Here is a 21,842-nt window from a genome sequence, read left to right as displayed (position 1 = left end):
TTTTAGGTATCTAAAAGGGTGTCACAAGGAGGAAGGAGAAAACTTATTCTTCTTGGCCTCTGAGGATAGAATAAGAAGCAATGGGCTTAAACTGCAGCAAGGGGGGTTTAAGCTGGACATTAGGAAAAAGTTCCTAACTGTCAGGGTGGTTAAACATTGGAATAAATTGCCTAGGGAGGTTGTGGAATCTCCATCTCTAGAAATAGTTAAGAGTAGGTTAGATAAATGTCTATCAAGGATGGTCTAGACCCGTGGTCACCAACCGGTAGATCGTGATCTACCGGTTGATCTCAGGGGCTCTAAGAGTCGCTATTGAGCCCTCTCTGAACTGCATGCCTGCACAGTACATTTAAATTTGATTTCCTCATTTGAGGAGCAGCTACTCACCGAACAACAACACAGGTGAGTAGCTGCGCGGAATGGTGGCAGCTGGGAGGTTGGGAGGGCTGAAACACCCCAGCCAGCTGGCTGTGTCTTTCAGCTGAAAGAGGCTGCCCCGCACTCCAGCTGATCAGGCAGCTTCTCTGCGCCTGCCAGGGTGTACCACGCTCCGTGGGCAGGCACAGAGGAGAATCCGCCCAATCAGATGGAGCGTGGTTCAGCCTCCTCCGGGCTGGAAGCCACAGCCAGCTGACCAGGCAGCTTCCCCTCTGCACCAGCCCACGTGGAGCATGGTGCACTTTGGCTGAGCGTCATGGCTAGCTGGCCAGGCAGCTGCTTCTCTTCACTCCAGCCCGGCTGCCCTGCGCTCAGCCTGGGAAGCTTGCTCCAGCACAGCTAGAGCTAGGCACAGCCTCCCTGGGCTGAGCGCAGGGCAGCCGGGCTGGAGCGGCTGCCCTGCGATCAGCCCAGAGGGAACACGGGACGGAGGCTTCCCTCCGTGGCTGGAGTAGGGAACTCCCTGCCCCCAACCTTGTTTCCTCTCCCCTGCCCCAAACCTGTCCCCTGCCCTCCTGCCCTGTTCCCTCTCCCTTGCCCCCCCTCACCCCGCTGCAGAAACCTGCCCCCCCTCTGCAGAAACCTGCCCCACGGCACCCTGCCCCCCCCCCGCAGAAACCAGTTCCTTCTGGCACCCTGTCCCCTACTGCAGAAACCTGTCCCCCTGCTTTCCCCTCTACAGAAACCTGTCCCCCTGCTCCCCTCTGCAGAAACCTGTCCCCCCACAGCACCCTGTCCCCTGCTGCAGACACCTGTCCTTCTGGTACCCTGCCCCCTCTCCCCTGCCCCCACTGGCACCCTGTTCCCTGCCCCAGAATCCACTAGCACCCCTCCCCAGTACTGTGTCCCCTGCCCCCAAATGACTTTTCTATGGGTCAGTGACCCCTGACTCAAGGCAGGTTCCCTTCCATTCTCATAAATAAAGACAATGCAGAAATTTTGTGTGTTGAACATAGTATTTTATTTAAAAATGAAGCCTGACCAACAAACCCCCAATTGGGGCCAAGCCCCCATCTGGCCACAACCACTCCTGCATTCCCACTTCCCCAGACCCTAGCTCTGAGCCTATCAAACACTGGAACACCCTGCCCTGAGCCCCTCACGTACCCCAACCCAAATTCCTGCACCCTCACATCCACGAGCCTGTCACTTGTTTAGTACCCCAACTCTGCCCGGCCTGGAGCTCCCTCCCCGAGCCAGCGTCCCCTTCTCCACCTCCTCCTGCATCCAGATTTCCTCCCAGAGCTTGCACCTCTCACCCCTTCCCTCACCCAAATCCCTCATTCCCACCCCAGAGACTGCACATCCTGTCTCAACCCAGTGAGGGTCCGGCTAGACTGCTGGAGTTTTTCAGGATTCTGGAGATATCCCAGAAAAATTCTTCTGCATCCAGGGTTGCGTTTGTTCTTCCGCTTTTTTAGTGGAAGAGCAAACATGCTCTTTTGGTCACCCCTATATTCCTCTTTCCACGAGGAATAAGGGGGCTTCCAAAAAAAGGGTTTTTTTTTCTGACATTTGGTCCAGTCTAGACAGGCCAAATGTTGGAAAAACCTCTTCCTACAGAAGAATTTTTTTTTAAAAAAGCAGCGGTATAAGAATTGGGGATAGCAAGTGATGGAGATGAGGAGAATAGAGAGGGTGGGGCTTCAAGGAAGGGGCGGGGCGGTAGATCTTGGCTTGGTCTGTCATTTAAAAAGTGTTCTTGGGTGTAAAAAGGTTGGAGACCACTGGTCTAGACAGTACTGGGTCCTGCATGAGGGCAGAGGACTGGACTCGATGACCTCTCGAGGTCCCTTCTAGTCCTAGTATTCTATGATTTTAACAAGACCTGAAAAAATATAAAATATATCTAAAACATAATCTATAATAATAAATAATTATGACTTTCTGATAAAAGTACATTTTCTTTCGTGGCCCTGAAAGCTATCAGTTTCCATTTGTGCAGCCCTAGGTAGGCTTCAAGTTTGACACGCCTGTTGTAGAACCTAGGAGTCATCAGCGTGCAGGACTGTCTCAACCACGCTTCCTTTGCCTCTGTTCTTCCTGAGATGCCTCATGTGCTGGAGGATCCAGAGCTTTGGCGGGGGACTTTCTGAACCAGAGTAATTTACTAAGAGGGCCTTCCAGCCACTTTGCCCAGTGCACATGCTATTGTGCACAGAGCTCAAAGGAGATTTTTCAGCACCCAAGAATCCTCTTTGGAGGGAAGCTGGGACACTTCATTACTGAGCTCCCTGTCTGGGGCTTTCTTTATTTTAAAATACAGACGAGCTCAAAGATAAATGTCACAATGCCAGTTCACGGCATGAAGGGGCGAAACTCCACTACACAAGCCCAGGCAGTACAGTGCAGAGTTCTATGGCTTCATACATCACAGTTGTACAAATGCACACTCACAAAGTGTGTTCCTGGCAAATTAGCCTTCTCAGCTGCAGTCCCAGGGACACAACCACACACTGTTGCTTCTTGATTACTGTTTTCCTTTCCCATTAGAAATCTAAGCAAGAGATTGACGAAGAGGGACCAGCACTATCCCAGAAGGAGGGAATTGGTGGCAATGTCAAGCTGTGCTGCCTGCAGCCCCTGCTGGAAGTGACAATCCGAGAAGCTGAAGCTCAGCCCTTTGAAGTGCTCATGCAGTTCCTGTACACGGATAAAATAAAATACCCACGCAAAGGTAGGGCAGCTGGAGGAAGGTAGTGTGCAAGCCAAACCTGGCCCATAGAGACCTTTTTAAAAAAATAATGAAAATTGAATACTAACAATTTGAGAGTAAATATTTCTATTTATCAGCTGTGCAATCACTGCTGGAATTCTGTGTCCAGCTCTTGTCCTCAGCTCAAGAAGGATGTTAAAAAATCAGGAATGATTCAGAAAAGAAATCCTAAAGTTATTAAAGGATTAGAAAATATGCTTTGTTGTCAGAGACTCAAGGACGTCATTCTATTTATCTTAACAAAGAGAAGGTTAAGTGACTTGATTGCAGTCTGTGAGTCTTACATAGGAGAAAGTATTTAATAGTCTTCAGTCTACCTGAGAAAGATAAAACATAATGCAATGGCTGGATGTTGAAGCTACACAAATTCAGACAGGAATGTAAGGCAATAGATTTTTAGTAGTGAAAGTCATTAACAATGAATCACTGACCATTTAAAAATCAAGATTGAATGTTTTGCTAAAAATCTCCTTTAGGAGCTACTCTGGAGAAGCTCTGTGATCTGTGTTAAACAGGAGATAAAACAAATGATAATATTGCTAATCTCCCTTGGTTCTCGTACCCTAATTACTCAAGATGACACCAGAAATTGGTTTGAGAACATTTCTGACCTCTCTAGATATCTCTGAAGAATCTTCTATTAGCAAGTTCTCTAGAGCTATGTAATGGCACTGTTTCCCTTTGTGATGTACAGGTCATGTGCAAGATGTACTACTTATCATGGACGTATACAAATTAGCCCTGAATTTCAAGCTCTCACGACTGGAACAGCTCTGCCTCCAGTATATAGAAGCATCTGTAGATCTGCAGAATGTGCTCATTGTGTGTGAAAATGCTAACAAGCTTCAGCTGGATCAGCTAAAGGTAAACACTGAATTTTGCTAACAAGATTACTGATAAGAATTAGAACTCAGGGTAGCCAATGTAGCTATTGACTCGTGGACTAAACTTAAGTTGTTTTGTCAGTTTCAAGGCTTTTACGGTGAATTTGAAATTGGAGGCAGCAACTTAAATGTCCAGCTGAGGCTCAGCATCAGCATTAAATTAGAGTCTCTTCCTCTACCTTTAAGGCCTGCTCTATATTACAGAGTTTGGTCAACCTAGGCCAGCTCATGTTGACCTAGCTCTGTAAGTATCTATACTAAATGTAGCACCCATCAAAGTAAGTCACCCAATACAGCAATGTAATAACTCCGCTTCTGTGAAAGGGGTAGGTCAGTGTAGTTGGGGTGATGCAGTTTCCTTGTAGACACTGCATTACTTATATTGCCTGTTGGGTGTCAGCCCTGGAGCTAGGGAGGTGAGCCCCCCAGTGCACCACACAGTTAAATCGGTGGAAACACTCCTGGTGAATAGATACATCACTGACAGAAGGAACATAATGTGGATATGAACCATCACCAATGTTCCCTCTAACATTTTCAACCTTTGGACAGGTTGAATTTTCTTATGTGCAACACAAATATTAAGGTAAAGTGTGAATGTGCACCACCAATACAATCGATAAACCTATATATAAATATATGTATATATTTAGACTCTTAGCAGGCTCCCTTCCTGCCCCACCACCCACACTGCTGAAAGCAGCCACATGCTGGAGCCATGTGCATCTCTGCAAGGCCTGTGTCCCTTGGAGGGGTGGGGAAGTATGCGTGTGCTGTTTCTGCCCCTCAGCACAATCCAGTGGAAGCTGCCTGGGCTGTGCGTGTGGATACAGGCATCTCACAGAGTCCCCTTTCCCCCATGAAGTGTACCATGTAGATGCACACACGCTGGCCCCAGCCTCTTTGAGAGGTTTGGGGAGGCATGGCAGACAGGAAGCCTGCTTAAGAAGCCCATCTGGGCTGCTGCTTGGGAGTCACCTAGACCAGTGTTTCTCAACCAGTGGTACAAGTACCCTTAGGGGTACTCGAGATTAGTCTGGGGGGTACATCAACACAACTGAAATTGGGAGAAAACTGAATTTTTGTTTTAAGTTTTAGAGCACTTTATTAATTTGTACTTTTTACACCCAAAAGTTTCATTCACCCGCCCAGGTATGATTAAGTTGTTTAAACAAATGTGTTGCAATGGTAGAAAAAAAAATTGTGTGTCTGAAAACTGTAGGTATTGGGGGTACTTTTTTTTTAAGGGGTACTTTATAAGAAAAGGTTAAGAAACACTGACCTAGACTAAACACCTTCCCGTCAGAGCCTGCACCTTACACCCCAGCGCCTGCACCCCAACTCCCTGCCCTGGGTCACAACCCAACCCCCTGCATCTCTTATTACACCTCTACCCACGTCACAACTCCCTCCCAGACCTGCACCCTGCTCCCAGGTCAGAATCTACTCCTGCACCCAAACCCCACACTCTCCACTGATCTAATAGAAAAATGTGCCCTTTGACCATTAGCAAATTCTTGTAGTGTTCCCCCCCCATCAATAATTATTACCTACTTCAGTCTAGAAGGTGCGTGGTTCTGCCCTTATTGCAGAAGAATAGATTTGATGACCTCTTGAAGTCTGTTCCAGTCCTGTTTCTGTGATTCTTACCACCCTAGACAGCTACATGATCGAAATGGACAGAATTTATAATTTCATAGATGACTTTGTTTCACAGTGATAATAACAACAGAGGTGTTACTACTTTTCAAGGGGAGGTATTGTTGCAGCAGTGCATAAGATGTATATACAGATGCACCTTGCATCACATTCACCCGTGCTCATGAAAGCCCATTCCACCAGTGCAGAGACAGTGTTTTCAACTTTTCTATGAAACATCCCTATTTCAAAGTTTGCAGGGTTTGGTAGGTATAAGGTGACTGCTTGATAGTCATTAGAAGTGGAATCTATGTGAACAGTCGTGTAAAGAAGAATGAACAGTTATTTACCTTGTAGTAACTGTGGTTCTTTGAGGTGTGTTGTTCAAGGTATGTCTAGACTGCAGAGCTTTTCTGGGATACCAGAGGTGTCCTGGAAAAGCTCTGCTGCATCCAAAGAATGCATCTGCTTTTTCAAAAAAAAAAAAATCGGAAAAGCAGATGCATTTTTTCGGCATCCCTGTAAACCTCGTTTTACAAGGAAGAAGGGATGTTCCGGAAGTGGCTTTTTTTCTGACATTTGGCCCAGTGTAGGTGGGCAAATTGTCGGAAAAGCCTCTTTCTGATAAAACTTTGTAGTCTAAACACAGTCTCACATGGCTTACACCACCCACTTCCTCTCCCGTATCTACTGTTTCCTTCTCTTCTAGGATTTTGTTTTGGTGAAGGAGGTGATGGTTGGGCCTGCTCTGGCCTTTGTGGATACGTGTACACTGCAATAAAAGTGTATATTTTACACCTGATTTGGGCTCATGGGGCTATAAAATTGCAGGGTAGAAGTTTGGACCTGGTCTGCAGCCTGAGCCTGAATGTCTACCCTGCCATTCTTAGTTCTGCAGCGGAAACCCCCAAATCCCAAGTCAGTTGAGACTCAGTGCTGTGGGTTTATCATTGCATTATGGACATGCTGTGCCTCCTTCAGGACGAGGCATGAAAATATCCAGCATACAGATGCAGCCCTAGTGCATACTGTTGGCCAAAAAAATCAAATACACATAAAGTGCATCTGCCACAGAAGTGAAATCTAGATGGATAACACATCTTTAAGAATGTCATTTACTGTAAGATGATTCTTTATACACAAATGAAAATGTTATGCTTCTGATGTAAAGGGTTAGAAAAAGATGTCAAATATAGCATGATTTGAGCGATTGCATGATTGTGTAATGTTAGCATGTCATAACACATAAGCTTAAGTAGGGAGAAACAAGGTTTTGCATTCAGCCGTAATGGGCATTTCATTCTGAGTGCTTAATTTTATGCATATTTATTGTTGCACTGAAAACAACTTATTGCATTTAATATCAGTAAGAATAACAAAGGTCCTGCTATCACATGATACTGTTTTTTCAGGTTCTGGTAAAAATCATCTAGTTTTCTTGTTAATACTATCAAAAGTCTTCTGTGGGATTTTGGATGGATGCTTTGCAATGCTTTTTCTTCTGTTCTGTTTATAATTATAAAGTTTTCTCAAGTGAAACTTTTTCACTTTTTAAGGAACACTGCCTGAACTTTGTGGTTAAAGAGTCACATTTTAATCAGGTAATAATGATGAAGGAATTTGAGCACCTTTCCCCACCCCTGATAGTGGAGATAGTACGAAGAAAACAGCTACCTCCTGTTCGAACACATTCCGATCAGCCTCTGGACATTGGTAATGTGTTTTTGTTCCTGAACTAATAATCAATTTATTTCCTTGAGCTTGTAATATGAGGAGTCTTGTCTACACCCAGGAGTAGCTGATTGCTCGTCATTGATTGCTCCGTCAGTCTAGTGGCACGCCTTTTAGGTACATACAAGGACCTGTTAATATTTATTTAGTTAGTTAATAGAAACAGACCTGATGACAGTGATTCACATTTCTAACTTTCGGGCTCTATTGTTTCTACTCACTGTATCTGATACTGAATCCTGACACAGCTCCAGGTGATGCAAAACACTGTGTCTCTACCAAGTTAGAAGTACAACCTGGTTGTGCATTTAAGGCCAGCTCAAGGGCCTCCAGGCCCCACTAAATTAAGAATGAAATGCAAATTCACTTCTTTGCATTATCCTTTCCTCCAGGTTTAAATTCTCCCATGCTCATGTGGTGCTTCTGTGTTTAAATACATACACTGATGGAAAGCCATTATGTCCCTAGAAAGACTCTTCCTGATACCTAGTGACACGGTGTGCCACAGCTGGGAGCCCTCTGCTAAAATATTGTTTGCCCCAGTGCATCCATTATTCCCCTGCTTTCCATTAGCTTGTAGAACATGGATCAAGACAAGGCATGAGTCATTGTCAGTACCCCCAGTTGACCAAGACAGTTTTGGTTCCCGAACCTCCTACTGGTGTCATACTACCCTTCTATCAGTATCCATTCATTTCCCAGTCTTTTGACCCAGGAGAGGAACAGGATCAAGCATCCCATCCTTGAGATGTTTCATCTTTCAGTTTGGTTTTTGGATGGCTATCACCACTAGAACTTTGTGGCTCAGAAGCTGTACAAAATGCAGGACAATGTAGCACTTTAAAGTGCTACATTGTCCTGCATTTTGCTTCAGCTACCCCAGACTAACATGGCTACATTTCTATCACTATTCTAGAAGCTGTACAGACCATCCTCTTATCTGCAGAGGACAGCATTGATTAGAAAATCTCCCAAACTATTTGTGTCCAAAGTCAGGCTATCTCCTCTGAGGTTCTCTGCATGGACCTCAGATTGTATCTTACTCTGTTGTCAGTTGTGTCCATTTCCTCCACTCCACACAGGGTGAGCCCAAACATTGTCTGTAGTTTGAGGGCATGTCTTTGGTTAACATATAAAGCAGCTGTATGGATTTCCATTCATATGTCTAAGTCATTTTGTTTTAGTAGAGGACTCTGCTGTTGACACATCCTTTGGGTCAGTAGTCCTTCATGCCGCTCTACCACCAGCAACCTCACACACTTTTTTTCTTGAACACTGCTTGTCGGTATTACTTATTAGTCACCCACTGTGAAATACACATAGGGACCAGCACTTAGAGAAGAGGAAGTTATTTACCTTACAGATTATTTGAGATTTGTGGTCCCTATCTGTATCTCACTACCCACCCTCCTTCCCCTCTTCTTTGGACCTTGATTATATTCAGGTACAAAAGGAACTGGAGAGATGGTTGGTGTGCTTCATTTTTTTATCTTCTTGAGTGAAGGCCCAAGGAATATAAGGGTGCATGTGTGGGCCAGTGGGCATTTTCTTCAAAATTCTGACTCTGGGAGCATGGAATATATGTGTACCACATCTCAGAAAGAGCCTCTTGTGGCACTGAGAATGTGATGAAGTTCCTACCTATCAATAACTCCCTTGATCCCACGGGAAAACGTATGCAGATGTGGCTCAACCATGTATTAACTTTAAAGCAGCTGTTTACCTGAAATGTGTTTTCTCTTTAATCATTGCTCTGTATTACCTCTGTCAGGAACATCTTTGATTCAGGATATGAAAGCTTATCTAGAAGGAGCTGGAATTGAATTTTGTGATATCATCCTGCTATTAGATGGCCACCCAAGACCGGCACATAAGGCAATTCTGGCAGCTCGTTCTAGGTGTGTACACTCTAATCCGTCACTTACTGAAACTTAGAAACTTTTCAAAAAGTCATCATTTACTAGAGTGGTAACAGATGTCGTGGGTACCAGTACCACAGATTGCTTCTTGGATCGGCTTGTTTTGAAGCACACAATACACTTCTCTCCTTTAGGCTTCTCTTCACTGAGATGTGAGTAACAGACAGGATTTTTCCCCCCAGAAATTAAATATAATTGAGCCAGTAAGCAACATTGACTAAAATGTTAATGAGTTTGTCATCAAAATCTTAATTGAATGATAAAGTCTGTATCCTACCACAGTTTCAAAAAGAAGCAAATAATCATGTCATAAGAATGGCCATACTGAGTCAGATCAAAGGTCCATCTAGCCCAATATTCTGTCTGCTGACAATGGTCAGTACCAGATGTCCCAGAGAGAGGCAGGATCCCTCTCCTGTCACCCATTTCCACACAAACAGAGGCACCATTCCTACCCATCCTGGCTAATAGCCATTGATGGCCCTAACCTCCATGAATCTATCTAACTCTTTTTTGAACCCTGTTAAAGTCCTTGTCTTCACCACATCCTCTGGCAAGGAGTTCCACATCTTGACTGTGTGCTGAGTGAAATTAAGTTATTATTGTCATTAAGTGAAAAGGAGCAAGTGTTTATTCTACGGCCTCTGCAAGCAATCTCATGTCCCTTTAAATTGCTTGCTGCTCTCTGCTCAGAACACTGGGGAGGAAGGGTGAAGGCTTTGCATGCTGCCCCTGCTTCCCAGCAAAATCTGTCAGCTTCCTTTGGCCAGTTGTGTGCTTCAAAACAAGTTGCTGAGAATGGAGCACCTACAGGGACATCTCTTGAGGAAGAAGTGAGAGTTAGTTACCTGTGCAGTAACTGAGGTTCTTTGAGGTGAGTGTTCCTGTGGATGTTCCACTACCCACCCTCCTCCCCTCTACTGTGGAGTTGTGTCTCTGCGGTAGAAGGAGACCTGAGGGCTTCAAGTCTTCCACATGGCACTTTAAATGAAGGGGGGGGTTATGAGGTGCACCCCATGCACACATGACCCAGAGGGACATTGCTGCAGAAATCTCTGTACCAAGGCACAGGGATGCACCAATGCCTAGAATGGAGCATCCACAGAGGTGCTCATCTTGAAGAACATCAGTTCTTCTTCGAGTGGCCCCGGGGGTGCTCCACTCCTGGTGTCGGGGCCCGTCCTGGCGCCGCAAATCGGAGAGCTATCAGAATGTTCGTGCCTTTGATGTGTTGGCCGCAGACCGGCCTCGCTCAGTTCCTCTCATCCGCCCCTGGTTGCAGACGGAGCTCCCTTTCTGTCAGTTTCAGTTTCAATCATTCTCTTCAAAAGTCTTCACAATTGTAAATAGTTCAGAGCCTTTCATCAGCTACTTCTTTCTTCAATAGTTTCTAGTTGTTCAAAAGAAAAAAAAACTTTTCCTCAGACGTTTCAGGCAAGCCATTGCCGCTACCTGTCTTTAAAAAATAAAAGAGAGAGAGAGAGAGAGAGAGAGAACCGCCTCGGTTCAACAAAGTAAGGGGACAGACGGAGGAGAGATAGCAGCTGGTCAGTTTCTCTCTCCCGGCTACTTTCAGCGATGCCAGCATCCCCCTGGTTTAAGAAATGCTCCATCTGTAGGGAAGCCATGCCGGTGTCAGACGGACATGACTCCTGTGTCAGGTGCTTGGGTCACACACATGTCCCCTAGAAATGCATCCACTGCAGTAAACTAACTACAAGAGCAAGAAGGGATCGGGACCTGCGCCTGAAACTGATCCTGTATGGCAAGGCACTGGAGTCTGATGCCATTCCCGCCTCTGGGACAGCAATCCATAAACGGCGGGCAATGTCTCCTGGGACAGCCATTACAAAGAAAAAGAAGGAGTCCCCAACTCGATCTCTGCCGGTGACCAACAACACAAGATGCTTTGAAAAATCATCTGGGGCAACTACTCCAGGATATCAACAGGCTCCCAAAGCAAGAAGATCGCCTGAGCCAGGGCTGAGAGCGCAAGTGGCATCGGCACCGACAGCAGCACAAAAGCCAGCACCACTAAGGGCTGCTCAAGCGGCACCAGCTGCAGCAGGGTTAACCCCCTCAGTGCCAAATCTGCAAGTCTTGCCCGCGGCACCACCAGCATCGTGCGATATGCCGGCACCATCAGCACCGCCCCCATGTGGAGTCTCTTCTGCACCGTAGCCACGTTTGGCCACAGGCTCTCCAGCAGCATGTGAAATTGACAAGGCTTCCCTGCCTTGCAAAGCTGCGGAAAAGGAAACTTACAGAGCATTATCTCCCTCGCCTACCTTCTCTCCGGGACCATCTCCTTCTCCACCCAGGTACCGACGGCACCGAGACTATAGCCTTTCTCCTACTTACCAAATACTTAAAAGACCCACACATGAGGATGCTGTCTGTATAGAAACAAGATGCTCTCTATCACGTTCTCATTCACCCAGAAGGTCGCCAAGGCGTAGATCATCTAGACGATCACTGGGGTGGGTCTACTATATCCACAGTTCAAGATCCTCCAGATGCTGTTCTCCAGCACGGTCCGAACAATACTATGGGCACTACTACAGGGCTGACTGATTGTCCCCACCCTGGGCATGCTATCCTATCTTATAGGGGCTCGTCATGTACCCACCCATCACCCAGTGCACAATACTTACCTGAGTGTCCACAGCAGTTGCTCTCGCCGCCCCCATTGGAAAACTTGACCGTCCATCAAGAACAGTTGGAACCAGAAGAGGGCCAATTGTTCGAAGCAAAAGATCCTCAACCGCACATTTCCCCAACTGACTGTTCCTCTTCTTCACCAGATGAGGCAATGATTCCAGACTACGCCTCTCCATTGGATGACCTGAAGCAATTCACACAGGAAATACAATTAATGGATGTTCCCATCAAAAAACATCATCTCTTGAAGAATCTGTGACAATAACAGTGAGCAAAAATCACCCTTCCTAATGAGGCAATCATGGAAGTGGCAGACGAAATATGGCAGTCTGGACCTCTACATAGAATGCTTCCGCCGACGTGCACAGGCAGAAATTGTGGAAAAACAGCATCGCTTGCCTGGTAACCTCAGTCGTGCAGAACGCAATGCCATCCACAGCCTCCGGAACAACTCTGACATTATAATCAAAGAGGCTGACAAAGGAGGTGCTGTTGTCATCATGAACAGGCCTGACTACCTAAAGGAGGCTGCCAGACAACTCTCCAATACCAAATTCTACAGGCCACTTTCCTCAGATCCCACTAAGGAATATACTAAGAAACTGCACCATCTGCTCAGGACACTCCCCAAACAAACACAGGAACAAATCGATACACCTTTAGAGCCCCGACCAGGGTTGTTCTATCTATTACCCAAGATCCACAAACCTGGAAATCCCGGACGCCCCATCATCTCGGGCATTGGCACTCTTACTGAAGGACTGTCTGGCTATGTGGACTCTCTGCTCAGACCCTACGCCACCAGCACTCCCAGTTACCTTCGTGACACTACGGATTTCCTGAGAAAACTACAATGCATAGGTGATCTTCCAGAAAACACCATCCTAGCCACCATGGATGTAGAGGCTCTCTACACAAACATCCCACATGCAGATGGAGTACAAGCTGTCAGGAACAGTATTCCTGATGATGCCACAGCACAACTGGTGGCTGAACTCTGTGAATTTATCCTCACACACAACTATTTCAGATTTGGTGACAACATATACCTCCAGACCAGTGGCACTGCTATGGGCACCCGCATGGCCCCACAATACGCCAACATTTTTATGGCTGACCTGGAACAACGCTTCCTCAGCTCTCGTCCACTTACACCCCTTCTCTACCTACGCTACATCGATGACATCTTCATCATCTGGACCCATGGGAAGGAGACTCTGGAAGAATTTCACCATGATTTCAACAGCTTCCACCCCACCATCAACCTCAGCATGGACCAATCTACACGGGAGGTCCATTTCCTGGACACCACGATACAAATAAGTGACGGTCATATCAATACCACCCTATACAGAAAACCTACCGACCGCTACACTTACCTGCATGCCTCCAGTTTCCATCCCAGACACACCACACGATCCATTGTTTACAGCCAAGCACTGAGGTACAACCGCATATGCTCCAACCCCTCAGACAGAGACCTACACCTACAAGACCTTCAACAAGCATTCTGTAAACTGCGATACCCACACGAGGAAGTGAGGAGACAGATTGACAGAGCCAGACGTGTACCCAGAAGCCTCCTGCTACGGGACAAGCCCAAGAAAGAAACCAACAGAACACCACTGGCCATCACCTATAGTCCCCAGCTAAAACCTCTCCAACGCATCATTAGTGATCTTCAGCCCATCCTGGACAATGATCCCTCGCTCTCACAGGCCTTGGGAGGTAGGCCGGTCCTTGCCCACAGACAACCCGCCAACCTGAAGCATATTCTCACCAGCAACTACACACCGCACCATAATAACTCGAACTCAGGAACCAATCCTTGCAACAAACCTCGGTGCCAACTCTGCCCACATATATACACCAGCAACACCATCACAGGACCTAACCAGATCAGCCATACTGTCACTGGTACATTCTCCTGCACATCCACCAACGTAATATATGCCATCATGTGCCAACAATGCCCCACTGCTATATACATCGGCCAAACAGGACAGTCCCTACGTAAAAGAATCAATGGACACAAATCTGATATTAGGAATGGCAACATACAAAAACCTGTAGGGGAACACTTCAATCTTCCTGGACACACAATTGCAGATCTAAAAGTAGCCATCCTGCAGCAAAAAAACTTCAGGACCAGACTTCAAAGAGAAACTGCTGAGCTACAGTTCATCTTTAAGTTTGACACAATCAACTCTGGATTAAACAAAGACTGTGAATGGCTTGCTAACTACAAAAGCAGCTTCTATTCTCTTGGAATTCACACCTCCAGATCAGCTGCTAGAAGTGGGCCTCATCCTCCTTGATTGGATCCACCTGGTCATCTCCAGCCTGATCCTGGCCTGCATATTTATTCCTGCCTCTGGAAATTTCCACTACATGCATCTGACGAAGTGGGTCTTTGCCCACGAAAGCTTATGCTCCTACACTTCAGTTAGTCTATAAGGTGCCACAGGACTCCTCGTCGCTTTAATAAGAAACTAGATGTTTTTGGTAGAAAAGTTTACTCTTCGGTTACGTTATTATTATGTATTGCAAACTATTTGACCCATCTCTCTAACCACAATTTTGATAATTATTCAAAGTTTACGGAACTACTACAACATCTTCCTGATGCCAAAAAACCCTTACTGAAGGCCATAGTCCAAGAGAGAGAGATATCCTCTAATACTACTTTGCAGATGGCTATGGATGTGGCTGACACAGCTGCATGGGCCACAGCTGTGGGAGTCGTGATAAGACGGTCTTCCTGGTTATCCTCTTCAGGAGCTCCGCGGAAGCTTCAGAATAAAGTTGAAGACCTACCTTTTGATAAGCAAAAACTCTTCGCTAGTAACACCGACAAAGTTCTCCATTCTGGCAAGGACTCCCGTACCACTTTACATACACTGGGAATGAACACAGCTCCCTATAGGCACAAATGGTACTATCCCTATCAACGAAGGTACGATTATACATTTAATAAGAATCAACCACGTACCCAAAAAAAACAGTGCTTCCGACAGCGTCCTCACTGTAAATGATCCCAGACAAAACGCTCATCCAATCAACCTGCACCAAAGCAGCAAATTTGACTTCCCCATCGAGGATGCAAACACGACTCCTACATTCAACGTACCACAAAATTCTCTCCACCTTTTTCACCATCGCCTAAAGCAGTACCACCATAATTGGTCCAATATCACCTCGGACAAGTGGATACTGGAAGTGGTACAATCTGGTCTCTCCATCCCCTTTCTATCCATTCCTCCTACCACCCCACCTACCTCGTCCCTTTTCAGGGACACCTCTCACGAGCATCTGCTAAAGCAAGAAGTTCAGCATCTTCTGAACATCGGTACAATAGAGAAGGTACCAAGGCAGTTTTGGGGGAAAGGATTTTATTCCTGATACTTCCTTACCCCCAAAAAAACAGGAGGATGGAGACCCATTTTGGACCCACGCAAGTTAAATCGCTATCTCAGGGAACATCGCTTCAAGATGGTGCCCTTAAATGCCATCATTCCATCGTTGAACAAGGGAGACTGGTTTGCAGTCCTCGACCTGCAGAACGCCTACTTCCACATAGCAATCCATGTGGCACACAGGCGTTTTCTCCGTTTCCAACTAGGTCAGGAACATTTCTAGTACAGAGTACAGCCTTTCTGCTTGGCAAGTGCACCCAGAGTTTTCACCAAAACCCTAGCGGTAGTGTCTGTCCACTTACGCAGAGTAGGAGTGACAATTTTTCCATACTTGGACGATTGCCTCATAAGAGGGCTAACATATTCAGAGGCCAGACAAATGTTAGCAACAGCCTCTCAGGTCTTTGACTCTCTGGGTCTTCTCATAAATACACAGAAGTCTTCACCAGAACCTACACAGGACCTGATTTTCATAGGGGCGAGGCTTGACTCAAAACCAGCGTGCGCTTACTTACCCGCTGACCGTTTCGCCACAGTCCGAGACCTTGTACGCACACTGACGCATGCTCCAACGTTTCCCGTTCAAGTGTCTTTACAACTAATGGGACACATGGCTGCTTCAACTGCTGTAGTTCAGAACGCAAGGTTGAATTTTCGCTGCCTCCAACACTGATTGGCCACAGTATATATTCCAGTGAAAGACAGCATCCACAAGATGGTCGTACTACCACCACATGTGCAACAATCCCTGCAGTGGTGGACCAAACCACACAATCTTATGGCGGGCATTCCTTTCCACCGCCCACAATCATCAAAACAAATAACGACGGATGCGTCCCTTACCGGTTAAGGAGCACATATAGACGACCTGATGGTTCAAGGTCACTGGTCCACACAGGAGATGCTCTTACACATCAACGTTCTTAAGCTAAGAGTGGTATGATACTCATGCCAGCATTTTCAGTCCCATATAAGAAATACGACTACCAGAATCCTCACGGACAGTATTGCTACCATGTATTATGTGAACAGACAGGGAGGTGTTCGATCTCGATCCCTCTGTATAGAAGCAATGCGTTTGTGGAACTGGTGTATCCGCATCAACACCATGCTGACAGCATCCTATCTGCTGGGTATCCACAACTCTATTACGGACTCACTCAGCAGGCTTTTTCCCCACGACCACAAGTGGGAAATTCGCACAGACATTCTGCATCATATTTTCACCCAATGGGGCTTTCCTATGATATGTTTGCAACCCCAGCCAACGCCAAGTGCCCCAACTATTGCTCCAGAGCGGGAATAGGACATCGCTCTTTGGGAGACACTTTTCTCCGTCACTGGGGAACGTCATTACTATACGCTTTTCCCCCGATCATCCTAGTTCTCAGAATTCTGGAAAAGATCAGTATAGAAAGGGCTCGAGTAATCCTCAGAGCCTCAGCGTGGGTGTGTCAGCCCTGGTATTCAGTACTCCACCAGAGGTCCATCAAGACACTGTACAACCTTCCTCTGCTCCTGAACCTCTTGACTCAAGACAACGGCTCCCTGTGTCATCCGAAACCTGAAACCTTGCACCTCATGGCATGGATGCTCCTTGGTTCAACTCTGCTGAGCGCTCATGTTCACGGAGAGTTAAGGAAGTATTAGTACACAGCAGGAAGGATTCCATTTGAAAAACTTATCTAGCCAAGTGGACCAGATTTAAAGCCTGGTGTGACAGTAATATTATGGATCCCCACGTAACAAATGTATCCCAGATACTTGATTATATTTTACATCTTCATGACACAGGCCTTGCAATAGCCTCCTTGCGAGAGCACTTAGCAACAATTAGTGCATTTCATCGAGGGGGGGAAGGGATTCTCTGTATTTGCTTACCCCACCATAAAAAGATTCCTGAAAGGACTTACAAACCTCAACCCACCATGATGACCACCACCACCACCTTCCTGGGACCTGGACTTCGTTCTAGATTCACTGACTCGCCCCCACCCCGCTTTGAGCCCTTAGCCACAATATCATTACAGCTTCTTACTACTAAATTCTGCTTACCCTTACATCAACCCGCAGAGTGAATGAGATAGCAGTGTTCATGTCATCACCACCTTACACGGTTTTTACTAAGGAGTCGATGACTTTGAGATCTCATCCAGCGTTTATTCCGAAAGTTTGTTCAGATTTTCACATCGAGCCAGTTGTTCTTCCCTGTTTCTATCCCAAAGCTCACGCTTCAAGGCATAACACAGTACTGCACATGCTCGATGTGAGGAGGGCACTAGCATTTTACATCGAAAGAACGTGGCAGTTCAGGAAATCAGACCGTCTAATAGTGTTACTAGCGGACCGATCCAAGGGACAACCCTTAACTTCCCAGCGAATTGCAAGTCTAATAGTCTCATGTATTACAACCTGCTACTCCATACGTAACAAATCCCTTTTGTGCCCACCGAGGGCCCATTCTACAAGAGCAGTTGCCACTACTACAGCCTTTCTAAGAGGTGTCCCACTTCGAGACATTTGCTGAGCAACAACATGGTCCTCCTATTCTTCTTTTATGAAGCATTACGCTGTAGTAAATCAATTTGCGGCTGATTCCTCGGTGGCTACGGCAGTCCTCTTTTGTACCCCAAAATCTTCATTCCAGAGCCCTCAAATGTTTGGATTTTGCTCCAAAGTCACCAGGAGTGGAGCATCCACGGGGCCACTCGAAGAAGAAAAAGAAGTTACTCACCCTGTGAAGTAACAATTGTTCTTTGAGATGTGCCCTATGGGTGCTCCACGACCCGCCCTTCCTCCTCGCTCTGGAATTTTATGTTTCTCGTTTCAGGGAGTAGCTGAGAGGAATTGAGCAAGGCTGGACCACGCGCAACACATCAAAGGTGCAAACACTGCTAGAGGCAGCCACGCATGCATGGTCCGGCGGACCATGGCTCTGATAGCTCTCCGATTCGCGGCGCTGGGATGGGACCCGATATCAGGAGTGGAACACCCACGGGGCACACCTCGAAGAACAGTGGTTACTTCACAGGGTGAGTAACTTCATTTTACTGCACAAGTAGCTTTCACTTCCGGACTTGGAATCTCAATTCACTTATCCTTTTTGATGACTCCCTTTACAGCTTAACAGTTCTGTTGATTCTGTATTGGCTTGCTGATGTTCAAAAAATGAACCTGGAGCTCAAGTGTTACTAATAGAATGAAGCCTAAACATTAGCATGCAGGCTATGAGATAGAGATTGAAGAATCCATTGAAAAAACATATGAAACATCAGTACATTAAGGCTGGAGTGAAGAACTAAGACCTTGGGGCCGGATGCAGTCCCTGGCTTGCCTGGATCTGGTCCCCGAAGCTCAGGGCTCCCCTTCGCCGCAGGACTGGAGCACACAAAATCTACTAGCCTGGGCATCACCTAAGCCCTGGTGTGTGAGGGGAATGTGAGGAGTGTCAGTCAGAGGCTACATCAGTGAGGATTTGGTGGGGGGGAGGAAGAGGAGGGTGGCTTCTCACTTGTGTGAGGCCTTTGAGTGATTTTTCTGAGAGTCAGCAGCCCTGACCCGAAAAAGGCTCCCCACCCCTACATTAAGGGCTAGATTGGTCTCTGTGTGTTCCCACTTGGTTTCAGAGGCAAGTCATTTCTCTTTTTACTGGTACTTATAGTGGGAAAAGGTGGATTCTGGTTCTGTCTTTCTTTGTATCCTGTTGACTTGTAGGGGGAGCATTGGGGTTGTGGGTTCTGCAGTGCATAGCGCTGCAATCTAGACAGCCTAACCTGGCTGAATGAGAGATGGGGAATCTACTCCATAGATGGCTATATTAAAGGTAGGCTATGTTAAAGCTAGTCTCTCACCAGCAGAAGTTGTCCAATAAAAGATACAAATTCACCCACCTTGTCTCTCTAATAGCTTGGGACCAACATGATTACAACACTGCATACTATTTGAGAGAGTGTTTAGAGATAGTTTTTTTTCCTCTGCATGGTATCTAGGAAATAACTTATGTGGAAGTTGCAATACCCCTATTGAAAAATTCTGAGTCTGCAGAACCTTTCTTGTGGTTATGTATAAGCCTTCTCTGTTACATTGATCACCTTTCCTTTTCCAGTTACTTTGAAGCCATGTTCCGTTCCTTCATGCCAGAAGATGGGCAAGTAAATATTTCTATAGGTGAAATGGTTCCCAGTAAACAAGCATTTGAGTCTATGCTGAGATACATTTACTATGGTGAAGTGAACATGCCTCCTGAAGATTCCCTGTATCCTTAAATGTACTGAAATTTACGGTCTGTAAACACAATTGAAATAGATGCTTTGGATTTCTTTTGCTATGGATACTTTAATTAGATATGTTGGGCCTGCTTCTGCTGTGTCTTACTCCAGGTGTTATTTATACCTATGAAAAGTGAGTGGAAAAAGTCTGTCAGACCAGAAGAGTAGCATATTGCATCTACTTTGCACTGCCGTAAATGCCTTAATTGCGAGGAAGTGGAGAATCAGGCCCGTCTACTAGACCATTAAATAGTTTGGCTGAGTTAAACTATAGCTAGTGTTATAATTTTGTTATGGTATTTGTTAATACATTTCACAGCAGAGATGCTGAAAAACAACATTATGTCACAGAAAGAGGAAAGTGAGGACGTGTTGCAGAGTGAGCCCATGTTACACGTGCCTGGGCATGGCAGCTCCTGTCCTATGGATTTGGACCCAGCTACCTACTCCATATGTTGTGACTTAGAACATGGGATCACAATGCTGCCATAGATGGAAATGGTGAGGTAGAAGGCCCAAACTTGAGTGATGCTGTGATACAGTGCATAAGTTTGCAGCACCTCTTGGTTTGGGCACATTTCACTTGGTTCAGGGGGCATTTGTAGACTTTATTCAAATTCATGGTTTCCATGACCATTGTGACAAAATCATAGCCTTAATTATAGCTATCCAGGGATATGTACCTGGCTTTCCCAAATCCCATGTGAGACCACTGATCTATACAGTCAATCTCTCTGTTTTCCTAGCCTAATGAATATATAATTATACAAAGTGAAAAAGCTCCAACAGGATGAATTGAGAAATCCCTACCCCAAAATATGGAGTAGCTTGGCACTGAAGGTATTCATCTTCAGTGTGGAAGACTGAGATTCAAGTCCCTAATCTGGAGAAGGGTTTTAATCTGGGACTCCTCCAGTCCTGGTATACTAAGCACTGAGCTATTGGCTATTATGGGCACAGGTTCTGTTCTGGGTTGTTTGTATGAAAGGACGATCCCTCTTTGGCAGCTGTCCTCCCATCTCCAGACAAACAGGCTCAGGATACCATTCCTTACCTCTCCTGGCTCATAGCCCTTGATGAACCTACCTCCAGTAATCTATCTAGCTCTTTTTTTGAACCCTGTTAAAGTCCTAATCTTCACCACATCCTCTGGCAAGGAGTTCCACAGCTTGACTGTGTGCTGAGTGAAGGAAAACTTCATTTTGTTTGTGTTAAACCTGCTTTCCTATTAATTTTTATTCGGTGACCCCTAGTTCTTATATTGTGGGAATAAGTAAATAACTTTTCCTTATTCACTTTTTCCACACCAATCATGATTTTATAGACCTCTATTATCTCCTCCCTTAGTCTTCTCTTTTCTAAGCTGAAAAGGCCAAGTCTTTTTAATTTCTCTTCATATGGGACCCATTCCAAATCCCTCATCATTTTTGTTTCCCTTTTCTGAACCTTTTCTAAGGCCAATATATCTTTTTTGAGATGCAATGACCACATCTGTACACAGTAGTCAAGATATGAAAATACCATCATTTTATATACTGTACAGGCACTAAGATATTCTCTGCCTTATTCTCTATCCCTTTTTTAATGATTCCTAACATTGTTTGTTTTTTGACTGCCACTGCAGACTGAGTGAATGTTTTCAGAGAACTATCCCACTAGTTACCTCTCTCCACTCGGATAACTTACCATTTATTCCTATCTTTTGTTTCCTGCCTTTTAACCAGTTATCAATCCATGGAAGGCTCTTAAGTAAAGTAAGTTGTCATGGGATAAGAGGGAAGGTCCTTTCATGGATAGAAGATTACTGGTTAAAAGATAGGAAATAAAGGGTAGGAATAAATGGTAACTTTTCAGAGTGGAGAGAGGTAACTAGTGGGGTTCCCCAAGGGTCTGACTTGGAAATCGAAGTACATTATATCTACTGTATCCCCCTCTTGTTGATTCCCTTAAAGGATATCCTTTGGTATATATGGTTGTGACTATTTTCTTCCACTATTTGATCTGAGGAAGTGGGTCTGGCCCACGAAAGCTCATCATCTAATAAACCATCTTGTTAGTCTTTAAAGTGCTACATTGTCCTTCATTTTGCTTTAGAAAAGTTAGATATCTTCAAGTCACCAGGGCCTGATGAAATGCATCCTAGAATACTCAAGGAGCTGATAGAGGATGTA

The 21,842-nt window shown here is 45.6% G+C and overlaps 1 protein-coding gene across 3 annotated transcripts in view; it reads left to right on the top strand.

The window, feature by feature from the left end:
• Positions 1-21,842, top strand: part of LZTR1 (leucine zipper like post translational regulator 1) — a 116,433-nt gene that overhangs the window by 73,022 nt on the left and 21,569 nt on the right. For 2 of the 3 annotated variants that reach the window (XM_089773715.1, XM_075910554.2), the window contains exons 14-18: positions 2,932-3,115; positions 3,849-4,018; positions 7,233-7,389; positions 9,179-9,305; positions 19,509-19,658. In XM_089773715.1, coding sequence (XP_089629841.1) covers positions 2,932-3,115; positions 3,849-4,018; positions 7,233-7,389; positions 9,179-9,305; positions 19,509-19,658 — 788 coding nt within the window. Of the gene's footprint in view, positions 1-2,931; positions 3,116-3,848; positions 4,019-7,232; positions 7,390-9,178; positions 9,306-18,233; positions 18,436-19,508; positions 19,659-21,842 lie in introns of those variants that run through there. The other variant, XR_016347980.1, reaches the window with a different exon arrangement.

The sequence above is a fragment of the Pelodiscus sinensis genome, chromosome 27 (genome assembly GCF_052426305.1).
Source record: "Pelodiscus sinensis isolate ZL-2025 chromosome 27, ASM5242630v1, whole genome shotgun sequence".
In the NCBI taxonomy this organism is placed as follows: domain Eukaryota; kingdom Metazoa; phylum Chordata; order Testudines; family Trionychidae; genus Pelodiscus; species Pelodiscus sinensis.
Note: the sequence above shows the minus strand (reverse complement) of the source record. Positions and strands in the feature narration are given on the sequence as shown.